This window comes from Schistocerca gregaria, chromosome X, assembly GCF_023897955.1.
Source record: "Schistocerca gregaria isolate iqSchGreg1 chromosome X, iqSchGreg1.2, whole genome shotgun sequence".
Classification (NCBI taxonomy): domain Eukaryota; kingdom Metazoa; phylum Arthropoda; class Insecta; order Orthoptera; family Acrididae; genus Schistocerca; species Schistocerca gregaria.
Window position 1 is genome coordinate 600659515 of NC_064931.1, and position 24074 is coordinate 600683588.

The following is a 24074-nucleotide window of genomic DNA, read 5'->3' on the forward strand; positions in this document are numbered from 1 at the left end:
CTTTCAGAAACGACTTCCTGACGCTTAAATCTACACTCGATGTTAACAAATTTCTCTTCTTCAGAAACGCTTTCCTTGCCATTGCCAGTCTACATTTTATATCCTCTCTACTTCGACCATCATCAGTTATTTGCTCCCCAAGTAGCCAAACTCCTCTACTACTTTAAGTGTCTCATTTCCTAATCTAATTCCCTAAGCCTCACCCGACTTACCCGACTTACTTCAACTACATTCCATTATCCTCGTTTTGCTTTTGTTCATGTTCATCTTATACCCTCCTTTCATGACACTGTCCATTCCGTTCAACTGCTCTTCCAAGTCGTTTGCTGTCTCTGACAGAATTACAATGTCATCGGCTGACCTCAAAGTTTTTATTTCTTCTCCATGGATTTTAATACCTACTCCGAATTTTTCTTTTGTTTCCTTCACTGCTTGCTCAATATACAGATTGAACAACATCAGGGATAGGCTACAACCCTGTCTCAATCTCTTCCCAACCACTGCTTCCCTTTCATGCCCCTCGACTCTTATAACTGCCATCTGGTTTCTGTACAAATTGTAAATAGCCTTTCGCTCCAAGTAGTTTACCCCTGCCACCTTCAGAATTTGAAAGAGAGTATTCCAGTCAACATTGTCAAAAGCTTTCTCTAAGTCTACAAATGCTATAAACATAGGTTTGCCTTTCCTTATTAAAGCTTCTAAGATAAGTCGTAGGGTCAGTATTGCCTCACATGTTCCAACATTTCTACGGAATCCAAACTGATCTTCCCTCAGGTCGGCTTCTACCAGTTTTTCCATTAGTCTGTATAGAATTCGCGTTAGTATTTTGCATCCGTGACTTATTAAACTGATAGTTCGGTAATTTTCACATCTATCAGCACCTGCTTTCTTTGGTATAGGAATTATTATATTCTTCTTGAAGGCTGAGGGTATTTCGCCTGTCTCATACATCTTGCTCACCAGATGGTAGAGTTTTGTCAGGACTAGCTCTCCCAAGGCTGTCACTAGTTCTTATGGAATGTTGTCTACTCTTGGGGCCTTGTTTCGACTCAGGTCTTTCAATGCTCTGTCAAACTCTTCAAGCAGTATCGTATCTCCCATTTCATCTTCATTTACATCCGCTTCCATTTCCATAACATTGTCCTCAAGAACATACCCCTTGTATAGACCCTCTATATACTCCTTCCACCTTTCTGATTTTCCTTCTTTGCTTAGAACTGGCTCTGAGCACTATGGGACTTAACATCTATGGTCATCAGTCCCCTAGAACTTAGAACTACTTAAACCTAACTAACCTAAGGACAACACACAACACCCAGCCATCACGAGGCATAGAAAATCCCTGACTCCGCCGGGAATCCAACCCGGGAACCCGGGCGCGGGAAGCGAGAACGCTACCGCACGACCACGAGATGCGGGCGCTTAGAACTGGGTTCCAATCTGAGCTCTTAATATTCATACAAGTGGTTCTCTTTTCTCCAAGTGAGATAAGCCTCTACAACCTCACATTTGTTCTCTAGCCATCCCTGCTTAGCCATTTTGCACTTCCTGTCGATTTCTTTTTTGAGACGTTTGTATTCCCTTTTGCCTGCTTCATTTACTGCATTTTTATATTTTCTCCTTTCATCAATTAAATTCAATATTACTTCTGTTACCGAAGGATTTCTACTAGCCCTGGTCTTTTTACCTACTAGATCCTCTGTGCCTTTCACTATTTCATCTCGCAAAACTACCCATTCTTCTTCTACTATATTTCTTTCCCCCATTCCTGTCAATTGTTCCCTTATGCTGTCCCTGAAACTCTGTACAACCTCTGGTTCTTTCAGTTTATCCAGGTCCCATCTCCTTAAATTCCCACCTTTTTGCGGTTTCTTCAGTTTTAATCTACAGTTCATAACCAATAGATTGTGGTCAGAGCCCACATCTGCCCCTGGAAATGTCTTACAATTTAAAACCTGGTTCCTAAATCTCTGTCTTACCATTATATAATCTATCTGAAATCTGACAGCATCTCCAGGCTTCTTCCATGTATACAACCTTCTTTTATGATTCTTGAACCAAGTGTTAGCTATCATTAAGTTCACAATAATGCGTTCACTATGCTGTTTGTAGTAGCTTACCCGCACTTCTATTTTTTTATTCGTTATTAAACCGACTCCAGCATTACCCCTATGTGGTTTTGTTTTTATAACCCTGAATTTGCCTGACCAAAAGTCTTCTTCCTGCTGCCAGCGAACTTCACTAATTCCTACTATATCTAACTTTAACCTATCCATTTTCCTTTTTAAATTTTCTAACCTACCTGCTCGATTAAGGGATCTGACATTCCACGCTCCGATCGGTAGAACGCCAGTTTTCTTTCTCCTGATAACGACATCCTGTTGAGTAGTCCCCGCCCGGAGATCCGAATGGGGGACTATTTTACCTCCGGAATATTTTACCCAAGAGGACGCCATCATCATTTAATCATACAGTAAAGTTGCATGCCCTCGGGAAAAATTACGGCTGTAGTTTCCCCATGCTTTCAGCCGTTCGCAGTATCACAACAGCAAGTCCGTTTTGGTTAGTGTTACAAGGCCAGATCAGTCAATCATCCAGACTGTTGCCCCTGCAAGTACTGAAGAGGCTGCTGCCCCTCTTCAGGAGGTTTGTGCTCATGTGCGGTGTAGTACGGTTGGAACTGGATACAGTCTTTCTTTCTTTCCTTTTACAGATTTTTTTGTTTGTTTTGATTGTTGATTGACAATTTTGTAAGTGCCTTAACATGAATAACAATGAAAAGAGCAAACGTGCAATATTCAGTGCGGCATTTCGGAAATTATCGAAGGAAAGGCGTGATCGAGAAGCCAATGTTCTAAAAACGCTTGGCAGAGTAGGTAAATGTTTCGCAAAAAATGTTGCTGGTTCGACTTCTCGAGTTCAAGTAGCACAGATGATATTTCTGGCACTGCAGCTGTTTTAGAAGTAAATACAGACGAAACAAAAGTTAAAAATGAAGAATAGCAAATTGTTCCTGATTTCGAGTTTCACGAAAAGCTAAGTGTCGAGTCTGACGTTAGAAAAAGAAATAACCTCGTTAGTGACGATTCTGCAAAGTGGTGTGTCAGTGAATCAACAATCGACATTCTCTTACAACGTGACATTAATCAAAAATGTAACGGTGACTTTTCTAATTCAAGAAGATCAATAGGTGATAAAAACAGATTTTTGTACAAAAATGTATTTTACCGTAAACGTTTAAATGGTGGATCAACTTTGCGTGGTTTTCTAGTATACACATGTAGCACTGGTACTGTTTTTTGTGCATCGTGTAAATTGTTCGGAGGTAAGGCTGCGATTGCTACTAATGGTAATACAGACTGGAAAAATATTTCTAATATTTTATCTCTTCTTGAGAAAAGTTATCACTCTTAACAAGAAAAAAGTCATTTGGAACAATAGATAATCATTTCGAGTTATATGTTCAGACAGAAAAAGTGTACTGGCTCAGTGTGTTGAAAAGGGTGTTTAAAATAGTGAAGAAGCTAAGGACTTCCCCTGCGTCGACACATTGAAAGATTCAATTCGTTACATAATGGTCAATTTATGATGTCTCTTGAACTTACAGAAGAGTTTGATCCTTTTCTCACAGAGCACATTGAACGATATGGAAACCAAGGGCAGGGACATGCAAGTTGTCTTTCTTCAACAATCTGTGATGAAATAATAGAGCTTATTTCTGAACTAATAAAAAGAATTATCATACGTGTAATAAGACAGGCCAAATATTTCTCTATAATACTAGATTCTACAGCGGACATTTCGCATATTGATCAATTCTCTTTCGTATTAAGATATGCGAATGAGAATGGTGATCTGTTGAACGTTTCCTTCTGTTTTTACCAAACCCGGGACACAAGTCCGAAAACTTAGCTGAGGCCGTACTGAAAGTCCTGTCTACAAATTCCACTGATGTTACTGACTGTAGAGGCCAGCCATATGACAACGCAAGCAATATGTCAGGATCCTACACTGGTTTGCAGACACGCATTAAAGAACGAAATCCGAAAGCGCTTTATGTACCTTGTCCAGCACATTCTTTGAATTTACTCGGAACTAGTGCTCCAAGCTGCTGTCGGGAAGCATGACCATTTTTCCATGTAGTGCAAAACCTTTACATATTTTTTTCTCTGCTTCTACACAGCGGTGGGATAAACTTCTTTCTTTCATGAAAGCAGGATGCAAAACGATAAAAAGTTTATCAGAAACACGTTGGTCAGCAAGAGAGGAAGCGTATGTAAGTCTATATGAAAACTGAGAGGGCGTTATCAATGCTCTCGCGCATATTGCCAATGACACGTTTGGAAAACCGCTTGTGCAAATTGAGGCTTCGGCTTTATTGAATCAACTCAGCAAACTAGAAACAGTATTCATTATAACAGTTTGGAAGGACATACTCCAGTGATTTAATAGCGTAAATCCGAAATTGCAAAGTGTAAATATTGATACTAAAATAGTGCATGAATTATTTGAATAACTTGTAGGATTTTTGCATCTACTCGTGGCATGTTCAACCTTTATGAAAATAAATCCATGGAGATTGTGACTGATAGAGACTATGAATGCACCTATAAAACAAAACGAAAACGCAAACTTCGTGATGACGATGAAGCAGACTCTGAAGAAGTTTTTCTGACTGGAAGGGAAAAATTTAGAGTAGAAACATTTCTCCCAGTACTCGACAACTTGTACGCCGAATTTAGTGAGGAGAAATGAAAGCTGTAGAACACTGTTAGACTCCTTCACATGTTCCAGTAACCCTAAGAACAGCTTACCTGACGATATTGCTGATCGTGCAGCAAAACTGCAAGCGTCATATGACACAGATTTAGGGCCTTTCTTCCCTACTGAATGAGTACATTTCGCGGAACTTTTGAAATCTTCTGAGATTAGTGATATACCTGTCGAAATGAGTAAATTTTTACGAAAAGAGAGGTTACAGTCCTTGTTTCCAAATGTTGACATTGCTCTTAGAATCTTTCGGTGTATGGCACTAACAAATTGTTCAGCAGAAAGCTTGTTTTCGGCTCTTAAAAGACTGAAGTCGTACCTACCTTCTACGTTGAGGAGTGATTTAACGCCTTGTCCATTCTTCACATCGAAGCCGACCTCCTAAGTGATAACCGTCTGAACTGTGAGGATATATCAACGAATTTTCTGTCGTCAAAGCCAGACGCAAACTTTGCTGACTGGTGAGTTTGTTTATTTATTCATATTTGTTTTAAAAATTTAAGATTATAATGTGATTTTTATTATAACTTAGAGCACATTCATTGGATTTACAAACTACGTATTACCTGTTTATTTTACAATTGCCGATGGCAGAACGCGGAACTTAACCTCGTTTACGCGCAGACGTGACCGAAGGCGCCCGGCAATACTAAACAATACCCAAATGACCCAGGCCGCTCGGCGCTGCACAGTCAAGTCATACTGATAAAAAGCACTCCGTCTTCAGGCCACAAGTGGCCTACCGGGACCATCCGACCACCGTGTCATCCTCATGGAGGATGGAGATAGGAGGGGCGTGGGGTCAACACACCGCTCTCCCGGTCGTTATGATGGTATTATTGACCGAAGCTGGTACTATTCGGTCGAGTAGCTTCTCAATTGGCATTACGAGGCTGAGTGCACCCCGAAAAATGGCATCCAAGTGCCGACCATGACAGCGCATAACTTCGGTGATCTCACGGGAACCGGTGTATCCAGTGCAAGGCCGTTGCCCCAAGTCATACTGATACTGTAGTATATTACATGTGATTCGTATTCTTGGCGTCTGCTGAACTGTACAGTTATCGCGGAAATATACTTTATCGGAGAAGTAAGCTCAGATGAAAAAATTGTTAATAAGGAACGTAGTTCAGTTCTGTCAATACATAGGCTACGTAAAAGCTTTGCTAATACCATTAGAAAGAGCTATGGTGAGAGCAGCAGCTGCAGTACAAAACTGTTCAGCCATTACATGGATTAAAGGTATTGTGTACACTTATTATGCAACATCTAGCTAAACAGACCCGAAATCTCTATTTCGTTTTCATTTCTTACGCTTTCCTATAGATTCACGTATTAATACCGAACGTGTTTTTTTTTTTTTTTTTTTTTTTTTTTTTTTTATCTGCTACACATTCAAATTTTTAGATCGTAAAACGATAGTTTAATTTAAATTTTGAACGCGCCTCTGTAAAAGACGTATTTTCTAAAGTATGACACGTTCGCTTCAATTTTTAGATCGTGGCACAAATTTTTTATTTTCATTTTCAACGTATTAAAAGTGAACGTATAAAAAGAAAAACTGTTGTCTCCTACACGCTCTGCTGAATTTTTAGGCCATAAAAGAAAAGTTATTTTCCTTGTGTTCGTTTCTGTAGACTTTCGACAGAAAACTATGTTAACACAATGGAGTTTTAAGTTTGTTTTATCCGCTGCTGTACAGCAAGTACAGTTTAGGAACGATATTACACTTTGAGCGCGACAACACCGCTGACGCGTCTTTCAGAATCAGAACAACGAATAGCAGAGTACGGAAACAGATCACAGCCCTCCCACTCAACACGGTAATTGTGAAGTTATCGGATAGTAGTTATTACTTAAAACATGTTTTTTTGGGGGGGGGGGGCATATAAGATGGTGCGCTGATGAAATGAACAACCTAACGAGTACTGAATATGGATTGAGAGTAAATAAAGGAAAGACGAAAATAATGAGAAGCAGCAGAAATGAGAACAGCGAGAGACATAACATCAGGATTGATGGCCACGAAGTAGACTAAGTTAAGGAATTGTACTACCTAGGCAGCAAAATAACCAACGATGGACGGAGCAAGGAAGACATCAAAAGCAGACTAGGACCGACAAAATGGGCATTCCTGGCCAAGAGTAGTATCAAACATAGACCTTAATCTGAGGGAGAAATTTCTGAGAATGTACATTTGGAGCACAGCATTGTATGGTAGTGAAACATGGACTGTGGGAAAACTGGAACAGAAGAGAATCGAAGCGTTTGAGATGTGGTGCTACAAACGACAACTTGGTGGACTGAAAAGGTAAGGAATGAGAAAGTTCTGCACAGAATCGGAGAGGAAAGGAATATGTGGTAATCATTGACAAGGAGAAGGGAGAGTGTGATCGGACATCTGTTAAGACGTTAGGGAATGACTTCCATGGTACTAGAGGGAGCTGTAGAGGGCAAAAACAATAGAGGAAGACAGTTAGTGGAATACTTGCAGCAAATAATTAAGGGTGTTGGTTGCAAACGCCACTCTGAGATGAAGAGGTTGGCAGAGGAGAGGAATTTGTGGTGGGCCACATCAAGCCAGTCAATTTTTTTATTTCTGTTATAGTTCATCAACCAACTGAAAAATATACCATTGGTTCCAAGTGAACTTTTGTATTAGCAAAAGCTTTTGACCCAGTGATCCACAAAAATATTATGAAACAAACTGAAATTCTGTAGCTTAACAAAAATTCCTATAGACTTTAAGCAATAGAATGCTGAATGTTGATTTAGTATAGAGTCCTTGCATATATTACTGACTTGCCGTGTGACATATTGAAATCGGCTACTTACAAATAACATAAGAAACAGTAGATATCTTAAAATATGAAGTAGATCAAACCATTGATAAAGCTGAAGTTTGTTGTAATGAAAGCTCACTCCGAGCCAACAAGACAAACAAACAAAAGATTGATAATGGGTTACAAAACCTAAAAATTAAATGGGGGCTTCAAAGGAAGAAGCTTTTGACAACTTCCACAATGAAACTGTGTCTTGAAAAATGGCAAAAAATCAAAAGACTTTCTGGTTTCATGTAAAGAATGAGTGGCAAGATAAAGTCTGTATCTTCACTGCATGATACCAAACGTAGTGGAACAGACAAAATTACCACTAAATCAGAGTTACTGAGCATGGTTTTTTGAAACACATTTACCAAAGAAGATGAAGTAAAAGATTACAGAATTTGAGTTAAGGAAACATTCAAATTTCAGTAATTCAAAACCAGGTCCCATTGGTACAACCTTGCAACTTAGATATGAAAGTCATTTTGCACACATTGGATTCTAATGAAGTTCCTTTCAGAAAATGCAGCTGAAATAACTCAATTTTTAGTTATACTATACAGCTACTGGTTTGATGAAATGTCTGTATCTGGAGACTAGAAAGTTGCACAGATCACATCAATACACCCAACAATAGAATCAATTCAAAAGCCTATAGCCCCATCTCATTAACACAGATTCATAGGCACACTTCATAATTTATATTGAATTCAAATATTGTGAAATATCTCAAAGAATATGATATATTGTCACTCAACAAGCACAAATTTATAAAATATTATTCATTTGATACACCAGCTGGCTCTCTCTTTGTAAGTAGGAATGAAATGTAATGGTGGGCTTCTGAAACTGATTTCATATTCTTAGATTTCCAGATAGCTTTTGACACTGTTCCTAATGACTGCAGCTAGTTATTTGACTGGATTCATACTTCCAGTGAGAAAGATAACAATATGCCCTATATATTAATTAATGGAAATTCAGTTAATGATTTGAAAGTTATATCTGGCAGTCCTGTAGAAAGTGTGACTGCTTCTGTTGCTGTTCTTGGTCAATGTAAATGATTTAGGGGACAGTTTGAACAGTTATTGGTGTACCTTTACTCATGGCGTGTGCAATTTCAGAGATTGCATGTCCACATAATTCACAGGCCCACTTGTAGACACCACCTGTCAGCCCCCAGGAACACTCTTATGAGCCACCAAAGAAATATTATTTAAGAAATTACAAACAAATCCTCAGTCTATTCTTCACCCTGTATTACTGATGTCTAGTCAATGTGTTCAATGCTATGCACAACCTGTACTACATTGTATCTTAGGTGCTGCACACTGTGTTCCATAAATGATGTTTTTTCTTGCTATAGCAGTCCTCTTATGTAGTTTGCAGATGTTGGCATCATTAACCATCTATTTAAGTCAACAAAAGATCAAAATCCATCCTAAAATCATTTCTACAAGATATCTGCATAGTTTTAAAAGTGCCAATTATCCTTGAAAAATAAAAAGTACGAGGTCCACCACATGGCTAAGAGAAGCCTCTTGAATTTCTTACACAATAAATTATGCAGATTTAAAGGTTGCTGATTCAACTACACATAGGAACAAAATAAACTGGAATGATTTTATGAACAGTGTTGCAAAAAAGGTGAAACAAAGACTGCATTTTATTGACAGAATGCATAAAAGCTGGAATAAATCCACAAAAGGAACAGCTTTTATTATTCTTGTTCATCCTCTTCAGCATAGTACAGGATCTTCATCGAGTAGGTTCAGCAAAAGACGCATGAGAAGTTTAAAGAAAACTGGCTCAACTGTATCATCACAGAATAGGGGAAAGTGTGTCACACATGTGATGAATGAGTTAGCATGTCAATCATTAAAGAAAAGTTGTTTTCATTGTGGCAAATTCTTTTCGTGGCATGTCAATGGATAACTCACTTCTCAGGCTTCTAAAATATTCTGCGACCTCTCACTTTCATTGGGGAAACAATAATTGCAACACTGTCACTGAAATGAGAGCTTGCATCAAAATACTGAGGTGTTCATTTTCCCATGTGCTATTACAGAGTTCCGGCCAGAGTGGCCATGCGGTTCTAAGCGCTACAGTCCGGAACCGAGCGATCGCTATGGTCGCAGGTTCGAATCCTGCCTCGGGCACTGATGTGTGTGATGTCCTTAGGTTAGTTAGGTTTAATTAGTTCTAAGTTCTAGGCAACTGATGACCTCAGAAGTTAAGTCGCATAGTGTTCAGAGCCATTTGAACCATTTGAATATTACAGAGTGGAATGGTAGATGTATTTGAAAATGGTGTCTTGCACCCTCCACTAAACACTCAAGACTGATTTGACAAGTAATCATGTAAATATAGATACTGATGGGCTTATATGTTATATTGAATGATAACATTATGACTGAACAGAACTTCTTGGGATAACAATTGATTTCAAGGAGTGTAGGCATAATCACATAGAGATAACTGCATGTAACATTAACAACAGTGTACTTTTTCTGGCAAAAATATACCACTTTGCCAACATTTCCTTATCAGTCATTAACTAATCCTTGATACACAGTCTTATACCATACATTACGGTACTTTTGGGTACTAGAAGAATAACATCAATGTTTTTAAACTCCAACACAAAGCAGTGAAGATGATATGCACCATGGCACCCATCTTCAGAAAACTCTGATGTAGCTCTCTACCATCATTACCAGTATTTATTTTGCATTGTGTGATGCTTGTTAAGGGAAGTACCATAGCTACTCATAGTGGGACATGTGCTGAATGTGTGGTAGCAGCAGTAAGTATAACCTAATACCATTCCATTGTAGCTATACAATAATGTAAAAGTGTTTTCTATAGTGAACTCTTTGGTGTCCAACTCAACTTGGTGTCCAACTCAACCCTGAAAAGCTCTCCTTCATTATGAGAGTTAGGAAAGAGGACAAGAATTTCTAATTTTATTTCACCAAGCACAGATCAAAATTAAAGTATTTTGTACATTTCAAGTAAACTTTCATGTGAATCATATTTATATACTCTAGAATGTAACTTTAAAATATTACAAATGAGCACCATAATTTTATTTTAGAACAAATCACTGCAAACATGTGTTGCACTACTCAGTTTCATTTATGCAGTCTTAAAGTTAAATAACACATTTTCTGCATTTGCTACGGAGCTCCAAAGTAATGGAATACAAGTGACAGGATTAAAAACAACATACAAAGCAAATCTGAGGCAGCATTAAGTTCACATTGTTTAATACACAATTATGATGAAGCAATTATACATGCATGAAAGCATTTGGTAACTACAACAAATATTTTGTGTAATACTTTATTTACAAATTTCATTTTTCAGGTGGATATGTTTACTTTGATTTATTCAACCAAAATGCTGCTGCAAGTACAGTACGTCTAATATCTCCAGTGATTGAGGCAACTGACGATCGGCAGCTGTGTTTCAGCTTTTGGTTTGCTGCATTTGGCCAGGGTGATATGGCAGAACTAAGAGTGGTCAGACAGGATAACAATACTTCTGGAGATTATCCTCCTGAGAAGGTAATGAAAACCCATTCTGTTGCATGCATAGTAGTAATTTCTGTGGTCTCATAGAAATTTAAACTTGCCATTAGTAAGTGATAAATACAAATACAGCAATAATTAATGTTCCATTCCTACTGTTTATCTTGTCATGTGTATGAATTATTTTACATATGAGGTGAAAGTTTTCATCTTATATTTCAAATAATATTTGTTTTTTTTTTTTTTTTTTTTTTTTTTTTCACAGTTGTGGACACTATCAGCAGGAGCATTGGACACTACTAGAGCTGTATGGACACCAGCACAGGTCACTGTGGAGGCTGCATCAGATTTTCGAATTGTGCTGGAAGGGCAAGCAACAAATGGCGGCTTTGCTGTAGATGAGCTTACATTTTCAGACGGCTCATGCAGCAGTAAGTTATGCAGAAAAAAACCTACTCATATAACAAGCAATCTAATGAATTTTGAAGAATCCTTCCTTTGTAATGGTATCATCAGACGTCTTGACACAGACTTCTCTTTTGACATTTAATACTCATTGCAGTTATATTTCCTATCCTCAGTTCAGAAAAAAGTAGTCTAAAAAGTATTTTAATTGATTCGTTTTAATATTTTCATCAACTCCAAAAAGATCATTTTTGAAGGCTTTATATGCCTTCCTGGCTTCAGAGTACATTGTAAGTTTTTCCACTGTAAGCTGCTGCATTTGTTCTCCTCTGTGAACAGTGGACAACTCTGATCCCAAAATTAATTATGTTCTTCACAGACTTTAGGAAGAAGCTGGTGATTTCTGGCTCATGAATAGCTGCCCATTTTCCCATATTTTGACAGGTCTTTACTAACTGCTGTGCTGTGAACAACTTTGGAATTTAAAATAATTCACATAATTAATTTTGAAGAGAATATAGGCAACCACTAGTGTAGAGAACATCAAAATTAAGGGAACGCTTTCTTCAAGTTTGTGCTTAATATTTGCTTTTCCTAATTTTGTTCATTTATGTAACTTCTGTTTCCACATCTTTTCAATGTTTACTTTCTATAAATGCAACAAAACTGTAACTCATTATATAAATTTATTTACTACCCTTTTACTTACAGCTTCATCAGTAGATGCAAACAGTACATACATTACACATCTCCTTCTGACTGGCCTCCCTCTGACCTTCCTCTGACCACCTCCTCCACCTCGTGTCTCTGAACATCCCCTCCTCCCTCCTCTCTCTGTCCATCTCCTCCTCCCTCCTCTCTGTCTGCCACATAACCCCTGGCAGTAATGCAATCTTGCAGAGTCGATGTAGCTGTGGGGCTCATAGGATACCAGGATATGGTTGCCTAAATCATTACCAACTCCCCACCTTTTTTTCACTCTTGGGACATGAACTCAGCCAGAAGTTGGAAACGGTGTGAAACAAGACGCATCTTACTAAATGACTTTTTTCCATAGCTCAATAGTCCAGCTTTAATGCCTCTGGCACCATGTTTTATTGTTAAGAGCATTCACATCACTGATGAGTAGGTTGAAATTCCAGCTCATCCTACAATTCATTACTTCTGGAGGTCCTTTCATGTTGTTAGGTGCTGACATGGTTCATGACTGTGACATTCAGTTCTGCAATGACTTTTGCAGCTGTCGACCACTTAGTTTTTGTCACTGCCCTCTTCAATGACCGTCTGTCATAATCATACATCACACACTTTCATCCACATTGTGACTTACCAGATGATCATTTTCCCTGTATCCTATATCTTCAGTATAGGCATTGAAACGCCAAACATCTTAGCCATCTTGGTTACAGGAGCACCCACCATATGAGCATCAACAATTTGTCCACATTCAAATTGACTTATCTCTGACATAATACACTCAAAACTACACAGAACACTGTTCTGACCATGACTGACACTTGCAAATACTGATGACATTGCACAGATGCCATTTATGGTCAAATACAACCGTGTAAGTTACAGACTTGACTAGCATCTTCATTTATGTTCAAACACATTTCTCATAGTGTTTTCATACTTTTGTGCAACCATTGTGTATAAGGATTTACTTATTTATTCTTTGATCATGGACTCTAGCTGATCATTTTCAGCTGGGAGTATTGTACAATTTTATAGGCAGACAGCTAAGACAAATGTACCATATGTGTTCAAATTGCATTTAGCATGTTATTACAATCAAGGCTTAAGTCTAATATACATTGAGATGACAAAAGTCATGATATAGCGATATGCACACATACAGATGGCGGTAGTATCACCTACACAAGGTATAATGGGGCAGTGCATTGATGGAACTCTCATTTGTACTCAGGTGATTCATGTGAAAAGGTTTCTGACATGATTATGGCTGCACAATGGGAATTAACAGTCTGAACATGGAACAGTAGTTGGAGTTAGACACATGGGACATTCCATTTCAGAAATTGTTTGAGAATTCAGTATTCTGAGATCCACAGTCTCAGGAGTGTGTTGAGAATACCAAATTTCAGAAATTACCTCTCACTATGAACAATGCAGTTCCTGACAGTGTTCACTTGATGACTGAGAGCAGTTGTCAGTGGTAACACTGTTTGAAATAATCACAGAAATCAATGTTGGGCATACATTGAATGTATCCACTAGGACAGTGTGCCAAAATTTGGCATTAATGGGCTATGGCAGCAGACGACCAATGGAAGTACCTTTGCTAACAGCACATCATCACCTGCACCACCTCCCATTGTCTTGTGACCATACCACTTGGACCACAGATGACTGGAAAACCATGACAGGTCAAATGATTCCTGATTTCATTTGACAGTAGTTGATGGTAAGACTCGAGTGTGGTGCAGACCCTATGAAGCCATGGACCCAGGTTGTCAACAAGGTACTATGCAAGCTGGTGGTGGCTCCATAATGGTGTGGGCTGTGTTTACATGGAATGGGGCTGGATCCTCAGTCCAACTGAACTGGTCATTGAGTGAAAATGGTTATGTTCGTCTACTAGGAGAGTATCTTTAGCCATTTGTGGACTTCACGTTAACAACTTTTATGTATGATAATGCGCTATGTCACCAGCTCACAATTGTTCGCGATTGATTTGAAGAAAATTCTGGACAATTTGAGTGAACGATTTGGCCATTCCGATCACCTGACGTGAATTTCATTGAACATTTATGGAGCATAATTGAGTGGTCAGTACACGCACAAAATCCTGCACCGCTATGGAGGTATCACGGCTCAGTATTTCTGTTGGGGTTTTCCTACAACTTGTTGAGTCCATGCCATGTTGAGCTGCTGTACTACACAGGGCAAAAGGAGGTCCAACATGATATTGGAAGATATTTCATAACTTTTCTCACCTCAGTGTATATTCAATAAATGTACAGCAAAGAAAACTAGATTAAACCTTACAGGCACATAAAGAATTATTACATATATTCTGTTACAATACAACATCAATACTTAGTTTCATTTTTAATACTCGCTCATTCTGCAGTTGAATTTCTGTATTCTATACAGCTTTAAACAATTTTGAAAAGCTTTTAATTCTTTTCCTTCCTTAACTGGGTACGGTAGCTTCTTAACCCGGCGGTGCACGCACCTGGAAACAGGACGGCAGTACACGCAGCTGGTCTCACAGACCCTTGCAATTTCTATCTTTCTGAATTTGCATTTAGATGTATATTATGGAGGGAAGCGTTACTAAATGAAGTAATATCATTAAAAATCAGTTTAGTAAATATATTTAAGGGATAAATTTAATATTTTGGTCAAAAATATTCACACAAATGGAGATACATAAAATTCAGCTGTTATTAAAATAATGTATATATTCAATCAGATATTTTGTTGATACACTCTTGGCACACAGTAACAGAATGTTCAAGGTAAATGTATTTCTTGCAGTTCTTACAAATATATCTTGTTTTTCTTTTTTTGCTTCTGCAGTCCACACACCATCCTCATGAAGTTGCAGTTGATTCCACTTCAGAAATTTTCACACTGCAAAGCTCTCCAATTCTCCCAGTTATGTTCCTTGGCAATATTTTTGACATTACTCTGTGCTGAAGATGATCATGCGGAAGTGCAAAAGAAAGCTGCCTCAAAAACTCTCTTCTTCTCAGTTGTTCTTTCTGATTTGAGTTGAAAATAATAGCAGCAATTATCGCAGCTGTGTTCGTGATGCTATAAAAAACAACCATTGACCATCTTCTTGTCTTTCTAGCTACATTATATGTTGCACTCATTCCGTGTACAATGTCAACTCCACCCTTAGTAAGGTTATAGAAAGTGATAATTTCTGTTTTTTATCATTCCATGTATTTTCGTCAATATTTCCATTGTGGTGCATCGTTGACAGTAGTAATACCACTCTATTTCATTTCAGCACACAAGAGACTAAGGTGCAATTTTTATGAAACCCAAACATAGATGACTTTTCTTGTCAGTTTTTAGTGTTAGTAAATCCCCTCGAGACTCGTCTCTTGTTCTTCCTCAGGGTACCAACGATGGTCGTCTTCTTCATAATCAATGTATTTGCAAGCTCGTAACTTGTAAAATAATTGTCGCAAGTTATGTTGTGGCCTGTATTCAGGATATTTTCAACAATCAGAATGAACACCTGTCTTATCGCCGTCATGTGATCTGTTTTCTCCCTTTCCATTCTCGTTTGTTTATCATCAAATCTGAGGCATCAAAGGAGAAAACAAAATCTGTTGTTGCCCATTGTGAGATGAAATATTTCAACTCCTGTGCCATCTATTCGCCACAAATCTTGTAGACTTAGTTGATGGGTACACATTACACCAGCGTAGTACAATATTCCCAATAAGGCCTTTATTTCAGCTTTATTAGTTTGTTGTGCATCTCTTTCCCTTGAAAAGTTTCCCTAGATACTTTGAATGTACCTATTAGTGCAGTCAATGAGTATGTGTATAATGTTTTCATCAAAAAACAGTTCCCCTCACTGCAGAGGATTTGTAGCACTTTTTGCTGCACCTTTCACACCTGGTAAATGAGTCATGATGTTACGACAATGTGTGCGGGTGTTCTTTGGTGGAGCATGTGAGTTCTATGCTGTTCTGTCTCTACCGACAAACACATCACTGTCGCCACCAGCTGGCCTGTAAGACCCTAGAACTCTTTGTTGTGAGCTAACCGGAAATGCTATTGTTGAAATAGCAGATACACCATACGAAAAGACTCCTATTACACTCACTTAAAGGTACTGAGGAGACAGCTTCTTGGAAACAACTTTCAGACATTGCATTAATGTGAAAATATTCTCCTTGGTCTGACAGACCACCTGCGTGTACTGACGGGTTAAGAACCCTTTTGCCTGCTCCATCTGGAGCACATACTCTCAGTTTGATATTTTGCTGTGTTCTGTAATAATTTTCCTTTCCTCATGTTGCATGTTACTCTATGTCTTTATTTAGAAGGTGTTTATCACTGGCTGTCACTTCCATAATATTCTGTATATATGAGCTCTTGTGCACCATAATGTTATGAGAGAGTACTCACTGTATATACAGAATGTTCATTTTAACTAAAGACATTGAAATATCTCTAAAAGTACACATCGGATTGAAAAAGTTATAACTCCAATTTGTTTCTCTTGGAGGGGACTTTCCAATGATACTACACTCTACCTACCAGTTTGATATTTTGCTGTGTTCTGTAATAATTTTCCTTTCCTCATGTTGCATGTTACTCTATGTCTTTATTTAGAAGGTGTTTATCACCGGCTGTCACTTCCATAATATTCTGTATATATGAGCTCTTGTGCACCATAATGTTATGAGAGAGTACTCACTGTATATACAGAATGTTCATTTTAACTAAAGACATTGAAATATCTCTAAAAGTACACATCGGATTGAAAAAGTTATAACTCCAATTTGTTTCTCTTGGAGGGGACTTTCCAATGATACTACACTCTACCTGCCACCCCACCCCATGCGTGGGGGCCGGGATACAACTTTGAAATCTTTAATAGGAATCTCCTTTTTCTAGTGGAGATTGATTCCACAACAAAATCTACATACGTTTTTTCAGAAACATTCTCTTCATTTAGCCACAGATTGTGCTGTAATCGGGGGAATAGAAACAGGTACACAATCGTAATTTACGACATTCTACTCAATGGCTCTTGAATATCCAATGGCACGTAGGACCCCCACCTCCATGCTGTGAGTGTAGACAGGCTAGTATTTCGTAACTTCTGACTGGAAACCCCATTTACAGCATTGTATTCCTCTGATATATCAAACAGGGGACTACTTGATGTGCCACTGCGCTCATGTAGTGAACTATGATGTATAATAACAGGCAGTAAACTGCGACCGGAGGTCAAGTATAATGTAGACAACAGCTAAAACATTATACTTGGACTGTGTTTATTGCCTGCACACCTACCTGTCATTTAGAGAACAGACGTGTAAGTGGATGATGAATTTTGCAACTACAGAAGAAAAAATTGGAAATGATCCTGATTGGCAGAGAATTGTAGGGGAAATGTTGAGGCTGCTGTTGCCTTGTGTGCCAAGTGTTTTCCAGAGAAAGCTCACTCTCATTCGTTCTTTTACAAGGTTTAGGATGCCTTTATGTCTGATGGCAGCGTGCAGACCGACAAAAGGAAACAAAGCAAATGTGTTACAGAAGAAGCTAATGAAACAGTTGTAGTAGTGACAGTGTACAACAGTTCGCAAATAAGCACTCGGCAATTACACCATGATCCCTGTATATTGGTAGGTAATATTGTTACAGTACTGCATTGTCACATTTTATTGATGGCACATTGAATGGACGCAGACATCAAACATTTTTGGAACAGGAACTGCCATGCCAGTACTACTGCAGAACATTGCCCTGGACATTGGATAACGTATTTGGTTTCAGCATGATGATTGTCCAGCATATTACGCAATTGAAGCACAGGAGGTATTAGATCATGTTTACATTTGTCAATAGGTCTGCAAAAGTGTCCCTATTAATTGGCCTGTTAGGTTGCCGTATTTCTTTCTGTGGGGATATTTAAAAGATAAGTTGTACCAGCAAGTGCCAACAGGCCATGAGGACATTATGGACTGCATCAGAAATGCCTGTGCTGACATTTCCACAGATATACTTCTGTCCTGTGTATGGTCATTTGAAAAGTGTATCACTAAGTGTATTGAAGTTTGCAGTTGTACTACATTTTAACAAAGGGAAATGTAGAGCAATGTTCATCTCGAGCCATGACTGCAGTGACATGTCAAGTAGTCCCCTGTTCAATACATCAGAGGAATACAATGTTGTGAGTGGGGTTTCCAATTAGAAGTTGTGAAATACTGGCCTATCCTACACTTGCAGCATAGAGGTGGGATCCCATGTGCCATTGGATACTCAAGGGCCATTGAGGAGCACGTCATAGATTATGATTGTGTACCCATTTCTATTCCTATGATTATAGTGCCATCTGTTACGAAATGAAAGAAATGCTGTAGACAAATCATATGTAGATTCTGCCATAGACTCATAATGTGCAATAAAAATGTGGGTTCCCACTGAAGATTTCAAAGTTTCCCTCTGCCACCCACACATGGAGTGGGGTGAGAGTGGAGTGTGGTATCACTGGATGTTCCCCTCCTAGACAAACAAATTTAAATTATACCTGTTGTTGATCCAATGTGCAGTTTTTGAGATATTTCAATTTTTTCAGTTAAAATGTAATAGTAAGTGCACTTTCATAATATTATGGTGTATAAGGGCTTGTATACAGAACTTTCTGGGTCATATATTTGCTATACAGCTCATTGCTCTTTTTCCAAATTTTCTGTTTAAGTGGCCAGCTTGTGCACTTCCCCACATATGAACTGAGGGTCAAATATAGAAACTTGAGTCCATTGTACCGGGTGATCAAAAAGTCAGCATACATTTGAAAACTTAATAAACCACGGAATAATGAAGATAGAGAGGTAAAAATTGACACACATGCTTGGAATGACATGGGGTTTTCTTAAAAACGAAAAAAAAAATGCTAGACACGTGAAAGATCTCTTGCACGCATCGTTTGCTGATGATCGTGTGCTCAGCCGCCACTTTTGTCATGCTTGGCCTCCCAGGTCCCCAGACCTCAGTCTTTGCGATTATTGGCTTTGGGGTTATCTGAAGTTGCAAGTGTATTGTGATCAACTGACATCTCTAGGGATGCTGAAAGGCAACATCTGACGCCAATGCCTCACCATAACTCCGGACATGCTTTGCAGTGCTGTTCACAACATTATTCCTCGACTACAGCTATTGTTGAGGAATGTTGGTGGACATATTGAGCATTTCCTGTAAAGAACATAATATTTGCTTTGTCTTACTTCGTTATGCTAATTATTGCTATTCTGATCAGATGAAGCACCATCTGTCGGACGTTTTTTGATCGTTTGTATTTTTTTGGTTTTAATAAAACCCGATGTCATTCCAGGCATGTGTGTCAATTTGTACCTCTCTATCTACATTATTCCATGATTTATTCAGTTTTCAAATTTATAGTGACTTTTTGATCACCCGGTACATCCTTCTGAGAATTTTATCATCTAGTGCTGGACACAATAAAAATCAAAATGTGCCAAACAGTAAATGTAGCAAAAATCATCATTTTCTGTGGATTTCAGAACCAATAAACCACAAAAATGACATGCCAAAGACAGTTTTGCCCATAAATCATGCTTCATATTTCTAAACAACAAAAAGAGCAGAATTTAATATGTTATATTAGTGTTATATTATATTCAGTTTTCCTGTATTTACCTCTTTCAGCACGACCCGACATTGCAGATACGAAGCTCCAAGATAATGAAAATCTGTAATCTGCTTTAGCCGGTCCAGTTTTATGCACCTGCATAAAATATTAACTATAAGACAACAACAGATGGTTCTTTGAGAAGAATATAAGACATGTTCCAGAAAACACATTGATAGTACTTCACAGAGGATCCAGGAATTACAACCAAGACTCTGCAAGTAAAAGCAGATGCCATCTGTAAAGAAGATTGCTGTGAAAGCTGGTGAATAAAGTTAGTGTGCAGACAATGTCATATTTGTAACTCACTGATGTCCTATTAAACTAATTTTAATTGCAGAATGTGGTGATACCAATACAGGAGGATCCATTCTTTGTGGGATCTTCAAAATAAAGAGAAATCAGTCGAGTTTGTCTGTATTAGAGCAATACTTTTCATTTTCAGATATTTACAGCTATAAGACGTATTCAAAATTTACTTCCCAAAACTTGTTTGCACAAAATCATTTTCCATGATCCTTCATTCTAATTGTGGTGTATTTATTATATTTCTCTACTTCATTTCTTCAAACATATTCCCAAAAGACTATGAATGTAAAGATGAACACTAATTATCTCTGAAATTCATACACTTATTTTAAATTTCATAACTTGGAATATGTTTCGTTTACTCATATCATTCTCATATAAACTTTGAACTAAGAGACTGACTTCCATGACAAGAAATACCTATAAAAGTTATGTAAAAAAGTGTTTTCAGCTTCTAACTGTGTATGTATGATAATAAACAATCACAATGAAGTACAGTACCCCACATAAAACTATGGGGCATAGTACCTTACGCAATATCACATTCAGAATTGCACGTACAACTTTGATTAATTACATAAAGAAATGAAAAAATATTTTCACATGGAATACTTAGTTGACATTCACATAGAAACACATAGTAGTTGTAACATTTCTGTTCAAAATTTTCATTCAGATTTTAGCAAACACTTGGTTGGAAATACAACTGATTTTGACTATGATATATAGTACATGAATCTAATTATTTGCTAACAAGTTTTCACACGTACTTGTTTGCATTATAATAGCACTTGCTCATTAAAAATTTGAACACTGCTTCCTTAAGTGAAAACTTTTTTTAATTTATTTCTTCAGTGCCAGAAGTTTGTTATACCATGTAGTACCTTGAGTGTTTATTTGTTTTTGTGCTAATGCTTGTTTACTCTTTTTATACGGATGTCATTGCACATTCTTGTATAATACAAATGCAGATCTGAGTTTGTTTTGAAATTATCTATGTACCTTTTTGTATCAGTTTCACTTTTTATATTTAGAGGCATGATAAGACTAGAATATATAGCTGTTGAAATAAGTGCTTGAAGGTGTTAGCCTTGAACTGTTGGTAATTATTCTAAAAGCTCATTTTTGTGGTGTGAAAGTAGTGGTTAGGTTTGTTGTATCATGGCCCCAGGAAGTGTGGCCATATGTAATAGCTGAATGGATGTAAGCATAATAGGCAATTCTGCTACACTGTCTACTACACACAATATTTGTTACACATTGTGTGAAGAAAGCAGAAATTAACTTGTTAGTGAGACACAGGATGTGAGGTTTCCAGTCTAAATTTTCATCTGTATGGACACCTAAAATTTTGTAACAACTACCCTCACAACTTCTTTATTTTGTATTCTGAAGTCTAGGTCATTATGTGATAATGTTTTGCTGAAATGGATATAATAAATTTTTGAAATACTTTAAGTTAACTTGTTCATTTCAAACAAGTTTTGTAATACTCCAAAACTCTGGTTGCAGATGTTGATAATACCTGGTTTACATCAGTTACAACAAGAAACATGAAAACAAAAATTGTTGTCTTTATTTACTGCATGTTTTTTGTGTAATCATCATTATCACTTTACTCATGATCATGTCTGTATGTCTTTGTGTATAAAAGTGATACTAACCCATTTATAAATGTCTGTCATTAAAAAAATATTTTCATACATCAATAAAACTGTTACCTTAACTATATTTTCATTAAAAGAGGACCTGCATTATCAAAAAAATTAATACTAAAATGAACCAAACAAGGGCAGTACTGAATATACACAGCTTTTCAAGCATAGTCTAGATACTGTTACAAATTGAGAATGAAACTACACTGATGGGAAAATAATTGAAAAACCAAAAAGGAGTTGGGCATCATAAAAAAAGTTGGTAGGCATTTTTCTACATCTAAAACGTTATGTTGACTCAGATTCTGTGCCAGTCTCATAAAAGTGGTGCTAGCTGTGCTACTATGAGGATGCAAATCACATTTGCTTTAAATACATGTTGTAACAGTTGTGAGTGTAAGTTACCTTGGAGATTGGACATGGTGAGTTAATGTTAGTTAGGAATGCCTTTAAGGTGACAAGATCCCATTTTCAACACCCCACTGAGTTTGAACAATATCATACGATAAAGCTACAAGAAGCTCGATGTTCCTTCTGTGATATTGCAGAAAAACTTGGCAGGAATGTAGCCACTGTACATCACTCCTGGCAACGGTGCTTACGGGAATGTAGGGTTGCGAGAATACCAGACTCTGGTTGGCCATGTGGCCCTACCGAGAGGGAATAAGACCACAGTGTTCAAGGCTCTGGTGCACTGAACTCCATCTGCAGCAGTAATTTGAGCAGCTGTTGGCATCACAGTGTAACAATGATCTGTTGCAAATCGATTACTTCAAGGACAGCTCTGAACCAGATGCTCTGCCATGTGCATTCCGCTGACCCCAAATCACCTCCACATGTGACTTCAGTGGTACCAAGTGAAAGCTCAGAGGAAGACAGGTTGGAGGTCTTTTGTGTTTTCTGATGAAAGCTGATTCTGCCTCAGTGACAGTGATCGGCATGTGTTGGTTAGGAGGAGACCAGTTGAGGGCCTGCAGCCAATCTGTCTTGTGTGCTAGACACACTGGACCTACACCTGGAATTATGGTCTGGGGTGCAATTTCATATGACAGCAGGAGCCTTTGTGTGGTTATCCCATACGTCCAGACTGCAATTTTGTATGTCAGTCTGGTGATTCAAGCTGTTGTGCTGCTGTTCATGAACAGCATTCCATGAGGTATTTCCCAACAGGGTAACGCTTGCCAACATACTGCTTTTGTAACCCAACATGTTCTACAGAGTGTCGTCACATTGCCTTTGGCCTGCTCGATTAGCAGATCTGTCTCCAATGAAGATCATAGGAAAACAACTCTAATGTATCTTGGATATTCGGAAATCCAGCTAGATATTTGTGTCGTTCTCACACGATATTTCAACAACGTGCCTCGCTGTCTTCTTCAGGTGCTACCTGTTGAAATATCGTGCGAGAACAACGCAAATATCCGCCTGGACTCCCAAATATCCAAGATATCAACAGATCGCTGGGAAAGCATGAAGAATTACAACTCTAATGTAATTCACAACCATTATTAACTGTCCCTGCATTGACCGATCAAGTGTAACAGGCTTAGAACACCATTCCACAAATTGATATCCAGCACCTGTGCAACACAACGCATGTATGTATGCATGCTGGCATTCAACCAGTTGGACTGTTACACCAGTTATTAGTGTACAAACATTTTACATTTTCAGTGGCTTATCTAATGCTTACATTAACCTGTCATCTTGCAGAGTTAATCACTTCAATCTGTTGCCTAGACAAATGTATCCCTGAGATTTCGTTACTCCATGTTAATTATTTTTTGGTGTTGTGATGTTTTCTTGTCATTGTATGGACAGTTTGCCCATGTCATGAATAACTTCTTGCCAATGGTTAGCAAGTTAAATCAAAAATTTGTTCGTGCATGTAAATATGTAGAACACTTGGAAATAAGTTTTCTGAGATAACTACACCACTTGCAGCTACAGGTAGGGGAAGGGTGACTATATTGCCACACTAAGGGGACATGATGATTTTTTTGCCAATAAGTAAAAATTTATATAAACAAATAAAAATTAGGTGTTAGTTAGCTTAATTATTTATGTTTATGTGAAAATTTTCACTTTTACTGTATTTCAGTTTCTTTTTGTGAAAAAATAGTTTGAACTTACTCTGAAAAATGGCCAGTTTTCCCTATTGAGTATGGTAAAGTGGCCACTGGGTGACCACTATGTCCAA

The 24074-nt window shown here is 37.9% G+C and overlaps 1 protein-coding gene across 2 annotated transcripts in view; it reads left to right on the forward strand.

Annotated features, from left to right (window-relative positions):
• Positions 1 to 21946, forward strand: part of LOC126299244 (MAM and LDL-receptor class A domain-containing protein 1-like) — a 352356-nt gene extending 330410 nt beyond the window's left edge. Inside the window, exons 16-18 of one of the 2 annotated variants that reach the window (XM_049991032.1) lie at positions 10965 to 11164; positions 11394 to 11559; positions 19928 to 21945. In XM_049991032.1, coding sequence (XP_049846989.1) covers positions 10965 to 11164; positions 11394 to 11559; positions 19928 to 19977 — 416 coding nt within the window. In that variant the 3' untranslated portion in view covers positions 19978 to 21945. Of the gene's footprint in view, positions 1 to 10964; positions 11165 to 11393; positions 11560 to 19927 lie in introns of both variants that reach the window. The other variant, XM_049991033.1, reaches the window with a different exon arrangement.
• Positions 21947 to 24074: the final 2128 nt, after the last annotated feature.